General features: G+C 53.1%; 1 protein-coding gene across 2 annotated transcripts; it reads left to right on the top strand.

Moving 5' to 3' along the window:
* The first annotated feature begins 77 nt into the window (after window positions 1-77).
* On the top strand, window positions 78-9,004 carry MTA2 (metastasis associated 1 family member 2). 2 transcript variants are annotated; one of them, XM_006043198.4, is made up of 18 exons: window positions 78-719; window positions 1,478-1,545; window positions 1,913-2,006; window positions 3,848-3,965; window positions 4,095-4,158; window positions 4,342-4,459; window positions 4,739-4,841; window positions 5,040-5,139; window positions 5,313-5,501; window positions 5,605-5,679; window positions 5,806-5,864; window positions 6,015-6,112; window positions 6,222-6,361; window positions 6,618-6,846; window positions 7,164-7,253; window positions 7,590-7,708; window positions 7,809-7,951; window positions 8,174-9,004. In XM_006043198.4, the coding sequence occupies exons 1-18, from the start codon at window positions 692-694 to the stop codon at window positions 8,337-8,339; spliced, it is 2,001 nt and encodes a 666-aa protein (XP_006043260.1). In that variant the 5' UTR covers window positions 78-691; the 3' UTR covers window positions 8,340-9,004. The 2 variants fall into 2 exon arrangements, with proteins under 2 accessions (XP_006043260.1, XP_025142313.1); XM_025286528.2 differs by lacking the exon at window positions 78-719 and adding an exon at window positions 879-1,120.
* The last annotated feature ends 812 nt before the right edge of the window (window positions 9,005-9,816 follow it).

Raw genomic sequence — 9,816 nt, 5'->3', positions numbered from 1 at the left:
CGGAAAAGGTGAGGGAGCGTGGACTTTTTATGCAAATAATAGGCGAAGCCTCTTGCAAATAACTGCGAGGCTCAAAGGCGCTACGAGTTTTTCGCGGCCGCAGGCGGAGCTGCAAGACTCCGGCTAGCAGAGAGTTAAGCCCGACTCCTCTCCCCGCCCTCGGAGGCGGGGCCGAGCCGCCACGGAAATAGCCGAGTGCTGGGCCGCGGTTGGCCGGAGGGAGCCGAACTTTTTCCGGAAGTAGCCGAGCTTTGCGGTCTTGCTCTCCGACCGGAGCCGAGTGCTGGGCCTTGTTCTCCGGATCTGCCGAAGGTGTTCCGGAAGGAGGCGAACCCCGAGGCGGGCCGGCAAGTCTTCGCGGCGGCCCTCAGAGTCCAACGTCTGGTGGGACTCGGCGAGGGCGGGGGTAGCTGCAGCCCGCCTCCGGTCCGGCGAGATCCGAGCTCGTTCCGGAAGAAGCCGAGCGGACCGGCGCCGGTCTCGGCGTCCCGGGCGTGAGCCTATAGAGGCGGCGGCGACAGCGCGGGCCGGGATGAGCCGCGACGGCTGAGGCTGCGGAGGCGCCGGCTGCGCGGGCCCGACTGAGACTTCTGCGAAGCGCTGGCCCCGCACTCAGGGCTTCGCTTCGAGTCCTGCCCTCGGGAGCCTTCCGGACCCCTTTGTGCGGCCGGAGGCGGCGGCGGGAACGGCCATGGCGGCCAACATGTACCGAGTGGGAGGTGAGTACCGGGCGTTAGGGGCTTCGGGGCTTGGGGCGGGAGAGGTTGGGCGCTGGGGTCAGAAAGGCTCGGCTCCCAGTGGCGCGGGGAACCGCTTCTGGGGCGGCGTGGTCCAGAGCGCGGACCGGAACCGGAACCGGGAGCATGGGGAGCGAGAGCGCGGGGATCGCGACGCGGCCGGGCTCCAAGACTCCCGGGGAGGCTGCGGGCGGCCCGACGTCACTCTCAGGGCAGCGTCTGGGCCGCCGGGGTCGTAAAGTGGGCTTGCGAAAGTGGTTCCAAAGGGGCTGACAGGGCAGGCAGGGGGCGCGAAGGGCCGGGGCGACTGCTTGGCCACCAACGGGGGAGCGGCCGGGAGGTTTCCTCTTCCCAGGCGTTATTGTGCGCCTCGGTTCGCAAAGGTGGGGGCCCTGTACAAAGTGAACAATTGCTCTCTTGACCGAGACTGGGATGCAACTTCATCGCTGAGTTCCGGGGACTGCTGAGCAGGGGAACCCCCTGCTTCTCTTGTCTCCTCCTTAAGGCTCACTTTTGAGCGGAGGATCTGATTTAAGAACTGGGTGATTAGGGTTGGAGGGTGGAACGTCTCTCCATTATTTTCTGCTAGTCTGTACACTTCCACATTTCAGCGTCCTGTCTACCTAGACCCTTATCTCCTTTTGGTCTACTCAGGCCTCCTTTCGCTCCTCCCACTCTGGTGCTGGACTCTCCCATCTACTCCTCTGATCTTCCCGGTTCTTCCCCACCCCCTCCTACAGATTACGTCTATTTTGAGAACTCCTCCAGCAATCCTTACCTGGTTAGAAGGATTGAAGAGCTCAACAAGGTGAGTGGAGCAGAGGCCCGCCACTCCCCCCCAACCTCCGTTTTCTTTTTTCAGAGATCTGTAACTTCAGGTGAACGAGAGACAGAGATAACACAAACCCTGTCCTAAGTACCCATGCATATTCATTCATTCATTTATTCCACGCATTCAGGAAAGGCTATTAAGAGCTTAGTGGGAACTTTACTGTTCTGTTTTTTGGGGGGCCGAGGAAAGGGATTTGGAAGTCTGTCCTTAAATGTGAATCTCTTGATTCATAATTTGAGTTTTTCTTACATCCTTTAGAAACTTGTTCACTGATGTTAGTCTCTTCTTTATGCATTTCCACTTTCAAATGATTAGTTTTCACCACCGTTTTTTCTCTCCTTAGACTGCAAATGGAAACGTGGAGGCAAAGGTTGTGTGCCTCTTCCGGCGAAGGGACATTTCTAGTAGCCTCAACAGCCTGGCTGATAGTAATGCCAGTGAGTGTCTTTGTCCCCACCCCCGGTTTCCCTGTCTCCCACTGCCCATGATCTGAAGCCTGGGCATGTCCCTGCAGGTGTTCTCTTGTAGCATGCCCAAGGCAGGGGTGTGAGTTTGGGGGTGGGAAATGCCTGGTCTGCAGAGGGAGGCCTGTTTTTACATGTTGGGTTAGAAGCAAGGTGGAAAGGCCATGATAAGGAAAGCCAGAATTTGGCTTGTGTGTGAGTGTGTATTTGTGAATTTGTCTTTGTGAATGGTGTATGTAAAAGCGATGATAGTATTTAAATCGGGGATGAGGAAGCACTTTAGAGAAGCAGACCTCTAGGGGGACAGTTTCGGTTATATTGGAATGATAGGTGGTGACTGTGAAGAGAAGAGACTGTACTGAGAAGCGTGCATAATAGGAAAGCAGGTTTTTGGTGTGATCATGAGGTGGTAAGGCTACACTGATGGGAGAAAATAGGAAGCCAGGAACATTTTCTTGCGCTTTTCCTCTATTCTCACCTAGCCTAGCTTCTCTCACCTAACCCTGTACTCCATTTTACATCTTGCCCTTTTCTTTTTATCCTATCCTGCTTCTCTTGATGCTTTCATCTTTTTAGATACATAGCCTTCTGTTTTCTTTAGTTTCTTTTTCCTTTCCTGCTTTGGCTTTCTTTCCCCTTTCTCTTGTTCTTCCTTTCCAAATTATTTTCCTTATTTTGGGCTTCTTTGAGCATTGGGCATGAAGGGGTTAACGAGGACTTGGGCCGACCAAGTTCTCTGGCTCTCTGGGGTTTCCAACCCTGTCTGGCAGGGGCTGACCTTGGTCTTGTCCAATCGGAAAGGCTGTGGGGGGTGTGGTCCCCCTTGCCTTAGCACAGGGTTTCCGGAGCACACAGGCAAGGGGTGGAGCCTACTGCACACCCCTGCCGCCCCCCCCCCCCCCCCCTTCTCCTTGAGGTTGGGAACAATGCACCAATGAGCCTGGGCCTGTGGCTCTTCTGCCCCCTCCCTGTTTGGTTGGCACCCAACCAAGTTAACCCTTTCCACTAAGGTTTCAGGGCAAGTTGCAGCTCCTTGGGGAGGAAGGTGTTGGCACTGGCTTGAGAGGTACTGTCCTTGAGAGCCCCCAAAACAAACCATTATTAGCAAGTAGAAAACAAGGGAGTTAGGGTTGCATGTGATGTTTAAGAGCCGAGTCTCCTGAAATTTGCAGAGGAACTGGTAAACACAATTTTGTGTGATGCTTTTATTTATTTATCTTCACTGAATTTCTGGACCCCAGGCTAGTTTAGCAAGAAAGAGACAAGTGCGATGTTCTCGCTGGGCTTGGTGTGGGCAGATGTATGCTATATGAGTGGCATCTGAGCATTGGCACCTGGGTTTGCCGTGTGTTTCTGTGGCAGCCTTTGTACTCTCAGCATGTGTGTGTTCAGTGTGTCTGACTCTTTGTGGCCCCATGAACGTAGCCTGCCAGCTTCTCTGTCCACGGGATTTCCCAAGCAAGACTACTGGGAGCAGGTTGCCATTTCCTTCTCCAGGGTATCTTCCCCACCCAGGGATCCAACCCCGTCTCCTGCATTGATTGGCAGGCAGATTCTTTACCCCTGAGTCACTTGGGAAGCTCTTGTACCCTGAGCAGCTCTTCCCTAAGAGCACTCATTAGTGATGAACAGTTGGGAGCACCTGTGATGGCGACGGGAGGGCTAAGAGGTAAGGGTGGTGTGGTAAGGATATGGAAGGCAGGTCCCTGAGGAATATGAGGAAAACATTAAATATTTTCCCTGGCTTAGAGTTTTTAAGGTGGCTTCTTTCTGAATTAGTTTCTGACTTGCTTTCTTCCTCCTAAATCTCCCAGGGGAGTTTGAGGAGGAATCGAAGCAGCCAGGGGTGTCAGAACAGCAGCGACATCAACTGAAGCACCGAGAGCTTTTTCTTTCTCGGCAATTCGAATCATTGCCAGCCACCCACATAAGGTATGGGGCAGTCAGGGCCACTTGGCTTGCATGCACTTATTTAGAAGGTGGAGAGGAGGGGCTAGTGTGCGGGAGATGCCGCACAGAGGAAATGAGCTCACCCAGGGCTTTCTGACTTCTCTCCCGTAGGGGGAAATGCAGTGTGACCCTCTTGAATGAGACAGATATTTTGAGCCAGTACCTGGAAAAGGAGGTGAGAAAGAAGTGTTGGGAAAAGAGGGAGGGAAGTGGGTATTGCCCCGAAAGGCAGGAAGAAAGTCTGACTGGGATGAGGTACAGGTTGACAGGCTGCCTGTCTTGGGAACTCTGGATAACCCCTGTGCCCCCTGCCTATGAGGACTGCTGCCCTGCTTACCTTCTCTCTTTCTGTCTCCAGGACTGCTTTTTTTACTCACTGGTGTTTGACCCTATGCAGAAGACACTTCTAGCTGATCAGGGAGAGATCCGAGTTGGTTGCAAATACCAAGCTGAGATCCCAGATCGCCTGGCAGAGGGTATGCAGCAGGGGAGACTGGGTTATGACCACTGGGATGTCTTTAAGATCAAAGTCTCTGAGTGGTAGGCCTTGGCTTTGTGTGGTGCACAGTCTTCGTGGCTCTTTGTTAACGCCCCGGGCAGAATGGGACCTTAGGAACCTGAAGGGGGCAGATGGGCACACTGGGAAGAGAAGTCTGAGAGTTAAGATGGCTAATAGCGTCCAAGGAGGAGATGAGGTGTTATTGTGTCAAGGCACCTATTTTTCTCCTGGATGATACCACTTCCCCACTCCCCAGGAGAATCTGATAATCGGAACCAACAGAAGATGGAGATGAAAGTCTGGGATCCAGACAACCCTCTCACAGACCGGCAGATTGATCAGTTTCTCGTGGTGGCCCGGTGAGGGGTGGGTGGATGGGGAAGATGGGCTGTGGGCGGTGTGGACATAGTTCTGAGTCATGTTCTTAAGAGATGGACTTTAATTATTTTTGGCCTGGGTGTTGTCCTCGCACCCCCCCCCCCCCCCACCTCATCTGGCTTCATTCCTCAGCCCACTCGAACTTTCTTCTTTCCCTGACTTCTCACTCTCTCCTTTAGAGCTGTGGGGACCTTCGCAAGAGCCCTAGATTGCAGCAGCTCCATTCGGCAGCCAAGCCTGCACATGAGTGCAGCCGCTGCCTCCCGAGATATCACCCTGGTGAGCAAAAGTTGGTGGGTAGTTGGGTGGGCTGTGTTTTGTGGGGACCTGCAGAGCCTCGGAACTCTGCAGGGAGGAGGTTATCTCTGAGGTGGGGGGAGTACTTAAAGAGCAGCAGGGGAGTGGTGCTGAGAGTTTTAGGTTGTCAGCATTGCTTCCCACCTTTCCTGTAGTTTCATGCAATGGATACGTTGCAGAGGAATGGCTATGATCTGGCTAAGGCCATGTCAACCCTGGTGCCCCAGGGCGGGCCAGTGTTATGTCGGGATGAGATGGAGGAATGGTCAGCCTCAGAGGCTATGCTGTTTGAAGAGGCCCTGGAGAAGTATGGGAAGGATTTCAATGATATTCGCCAGGACTTTGTAAGTAGCTGGAGCTAGGAGGAGAGGTGGAAGAGGTGGCAGGTGAGGGAACCAGGCTCTGGGGCCAGATCCCAGCTCACCCTTCTTCTCTCCATCTCTTCAGCTACCCTGGAAGTCACTGGCCAGCATAGTTCAGTTTTATTACATGTGGAAAACCACAGACCGATATATTCAACAGGTAAGGTCTGGGCTGGGGAGGCTGGACCAGAGGCCCCCTGCTCACCTCTGCTTTTGAAGTTGATGACACCCCCCCCACCCCCCGCTGAGATGCTCTGATCCTTTTTTCTTTTTCTCCTTCCCGCAGAAAAGATTGAAAGCTGCTGAAGCAGACAGCAAACTAAAACAAGTCTACATCCCTACCTAGTAAGTATGATGGGCAGGGTGTGTTTCCTCTCTCTGCCCGTAACCTGTGCTTTTCTAAGTGATGGGGGGTGCACAGGCGACAGGGGCAAATTATTATGGGGACAAAGTGGAAGCCTTTCCTTGACCAGTTCCTGGTTTCTCTCCCATTAGCACCAAACCAAACCCTAACCAGATAATCTCTGTGGGCTCAAAACCTGGCATGAATGGGGCTGGATTCCAAAAGGGCCTGACTTGTGAGAGTTGCCACAGTGAGTTCCAGAGGGGGATAAGGGATGCCGGGGGTGAGTGGGGTGTTTGCCTGAGAGGCTCAAGTGGCATTTACCTCCTGACTATTCCCTCCGCTCCATGCTTCCACAGCCACACAGTCTGCCCAGTGGTATGCCTGGGGCCCACCCAACATGCAGTGCCGCCTCTGTGCTTCCTGTTGGATCTACTGGAAGAAGTACGGGGGACTGAAGACCCCAACTCAGCTTGAGGGGGCTGCTCGGGGCACCACAGTAAGGATGGATGAGGAGCAGGTTGGGGAGAGCAGTAAGCTAATTGATGTGAGCTTTAGGCGAAGGCCAGAACACCCAGCTCCAGTAAGGTGATGGCTTGACTGCGGGTGGTGGAGGTGGGACTTGGTGTAGTGGTTGGGGAGCCAGGTGGTCAGGACAGCAACAAAGAAATCAGGTGGGAATAAACCCTCTGCTGGCAGTGGAAGAAGGGAGCCTTGGTGACTGACTATTTTCCCTTTATCCTATGTCCTTCCAGGAGCCACACTCGAGGGGTCATTTGTCCAGACCAGAAGCCCAAGGTCTCTCCCCCTACACAACCAGCGCCAACCGGGCCAAGCTGCTGGCTAAGAACAGGCAAACATTCCTGCTCCAGACCACAAAGCTGACCCGTCTTGCCAGACGCATGTGCAGGGACCTGTTACAGCCAAGGAGGGCTGCCCGACGACCCTATGCCCCTATCAATGCCAACGCCATCAAGGCAGAGTGTAAGGGCAGGAGTGCTGGGCTGGTGGCAGGTTCCGGTTGCTGTGGCCAGAGACCAGGGTTTTCTCTGGGTGTTTAATGACAGCAGAGGTAGTAGGCCGCAAGGACTTGTTAGGAGATTAGACATGGTTCCTTGGGACTTCCCTGGTGGTGCAGGGGTTAAGACTCCCAATGCAGGGGGTGCAGGTTCAATTCCTGGTTAGGGAACTAAGATCCTGCATGCTGCACAGTGTGACCAAAACAAAAAGACAAGGCTCCTGGCCCCTGAGGAGACCTGAATAGTGACGCACCTTCAAAAGCTTTCATCTTTGTTCTCCAGGCTCCATTAGACTTCCTAAGGCTGCCAAGACTCCACTGAAGATTCACCCTCTGGTGCGGCTGCCCCTGGCAACTATCGTCAAAGATCTGGGTAAGGGATGGGGAGCTAGATGACTCAGGGTGGGTTTATGATGGGGAGCTGCTAGGTGGTGTCTGGCTTTTATTAAAGACCCTTCTCTTCCCCTGCTTTTTTCTTTCTCACTGAGTCCAGAGAGGCTTAGTCTTAACTGTACTTTTCTAGGATAAAAATGTTCTTCTCATAAGCTATCCAGTATAATTACATACTGATTGATGGAAGAACATGTTCATATATGACTTTTGAAATACTGCTAATTACTTGTCAGACCCCTCTCCCATCACTACTTTCGGGTATTCATAGAGAAAGTGTGAACGTTCTCTAAGGTTTCTTTTGATTTTTTTCTGACAGTGGCCCAGGCACCTCTGAAACCAAAAACACCTCGGGGTACCAAGACACCGATCAACAGAAATCAGCTGACTCAGAACCGGGGACTGGGGGGCATCATGGTGAAACGGGCCTATGAGACTGTGAGTGGGCCAAGTGGAGTTGGGTGGGCTTTTATAGCTTTTATATCTGATAGGTGTCTGGGAGTCCCCTCTCTCACTGTGTTGCCCCACCTTTTTCCAGATGGCAGGAGTTCCTTTCTCTGCCAATGGAAGGCCTTTGGCCTCAGGGATTCGCTCAAGCTCACAGCCAGCAGCCAAGCGTCAGAAACTCAACCCAGCTGATGCACCTAATCCTGTGGTGTTTGTGGCCACAAAAGATACCAGGTAGGGAGCCCTCCATGGGAGGGGCCGAGAGGTCAACAACCCAGATGGGTGGGTATGGGAAAGGAAATAGGAGGATCTGAGCAAGAGCAGCTCCCCGAGACTGGGTTGCAGGGAGGGGGGATGCTGGGAAAAGATGGGCTGGAAGGTGGCATTGTAGTGGAATGTGGAGCTTCACCTTGATGGTCTTTGGTTTTTTTTGCTGCCTCTTCTCTTGCCGGCCAGAGCCCTGCGGAAGGCTCTGACCCACCTGGAAATGCGGAGAGCTGCCCGCAGGCCCAATTTGCCCTTGAAGGTGAAGCCACCGCTGATGGCAGTGCGGCCCCCAGTCCCTCTTCCTCCTTCGTCACATCCTGCCAGCACCAATGAGCCCATTGTCCTGGAAGATTGAGCACCTGTGGGGAAGGGAGGTGGGCTGAAAGCTAGAGGGTGGGTGCACAGGGCACCTAGCCTCCCTTCCCTCTAGTGTCAAAGGGAATGAGGAGTGAAGGAGGGAGGGAGCAAATGAGTGTGTCCTTGGAGGGGCCGGGCGCCCTCTGGTGTTAGCACTTGGAGGCTTGTCCCCTTCTAATGCCTCTCCATGCCTGGTGGTGGAGGGCAGACTGCAGGAACTTGGCTTATTGTGGGAACCTAGCCTGTTTTGGGGGGTAGGACCCACAGTTGTCTTGGACAGTTTGGGGGGGAGGGTTTTTTAATTTTTTAAAAATTTTGCCTCCCTTTGTGAAAGGGGATAGGGGAGGGGAAGAATAAACAGATACCAGGTGGTGGTATCTGGTTGGGGGAGGGGGGCGTGCACTGCCATGACTGCCATGTCTTTTTTTTTTTTTTCCTAATTGGGGGTTTCTCTTGCCGTCCGGTGTCCGGACTTTCCTAATTGGAGTTTGAGGCCCCTATGCTGGTATCAATCCCAGCCTATGCTCGCTCTTTCCTTCCCTCCCCTTGTCCCCTCTGCCTTTTGTACGCCAGTTCTCAGAAATAAAGACCTTTTGTCTGTTTTTTTAACCTCGGATTCTGTAATTGGTTCTTATAGTAACAAATAAAAAGCTGTTTTCTTCAGCTCCTCCTGGCTCAGCTATTCTCTGCTTTGTGTGTGATGGCTTCTGTAGGAGGAGGTGTTTGTGTGTGTCTGGTGGCTTCTATAGGAAGGTGTGTGTGTGTTGGGGTGTGTGCCTTGGATTGGGAAAATAAAGGACAAAGCACAATAGAGAAGGTGCAGATGGGGCTTGCTCTGGGAACAGCTTTATGTGCTATGTAGCCTGGACAGGTGGCTTGGTCCCATTATTGCTTTCCTGTGGGGTCCAGACTGCTCCCCAGCTCCCTACAGTACTGCAGCCCAAGCACCATCTTGGCCCAGCTTCATTAAAACAGTTGGGATGTGCTGGTTCTCAGAATTGACCAGTGGATTCCATAGGAGGGAGGGGGTGTGCGTGTGTGTGCGTGTGTGTGTCTAGTTTCTTCTTTATTTTCCAACTCTTACTCCCCCTCTTCTTTTTACTGAAGGAATTCTGGGAGTTGCTAGAGGCCAGAGCAGGATGTAGTCCACTTTGGAGGGTACTGTAGGATCATGCCACCTACTTTTCTGCTACTTCAAGGATCCCCAAGGCCAGCCTCAGCAGCTGCCTTGATATTGAGGTCCCCCTTGTGGTGTTTCCTGCCTTTTCGGGTTTGGGAGACAGATTAGACACGAGCTGGTTCCAATGAGAGGAGCACCTTAGTAGAGAGAAGTTAAGCTTACTGTCGGCTCCTTGAGCACTTTCTTTAGAGATAGGGAAAAGCCTAAGCAGCAGACTTACCTCGAGTTTAGTTTGAGACACCTGACCCAGGTCGGCTACTCTCTTCACAGCCCAATGCTGTGGGTTGATCAACAC

This window comes from Bubalus bubalis, chromosome 5, assembly GCF_019923935.1.
Source record: "Bubalus bubalis isolate 160015118507 breed Murrah chromosome 5, NDDB_SH_1, whole genome shotgun sequence".
NCBI lineage: Eukaryota > Metazoa > Chordata > Mammalia > Artiodactyla > Bovidae > Bubalus > Bubalus bubalis.
The sequence above is the reverse complement of the archived record's forward strand: the minus strand, read 5'-3'. Positions and strand labels throughout refer to the sequence as shown.

Bases quoted from the DNA above. Each gene is read 5' to 3' on its own strand.
- MTA2 (XM_006043198.4), top strand. From the start codon at position 692: ATGGCGGCCAACATGTACCGAGTGGGAG. The intron at 4,460-4,738 runs GTATGCAGCAGG...CCCACTCCCCAG, and splicing joins CCCAGATCGCCTGGCAGAGG to GAGAATCTGATAATCGGAAC. The intron at 6,113-6,221 runs GTGAGTTCCAGA...ATGCTTCCACAG, and splicing joins GACTTGTGAGAGTTGCCACA to CCACACAGTCTGCCCAGTGG.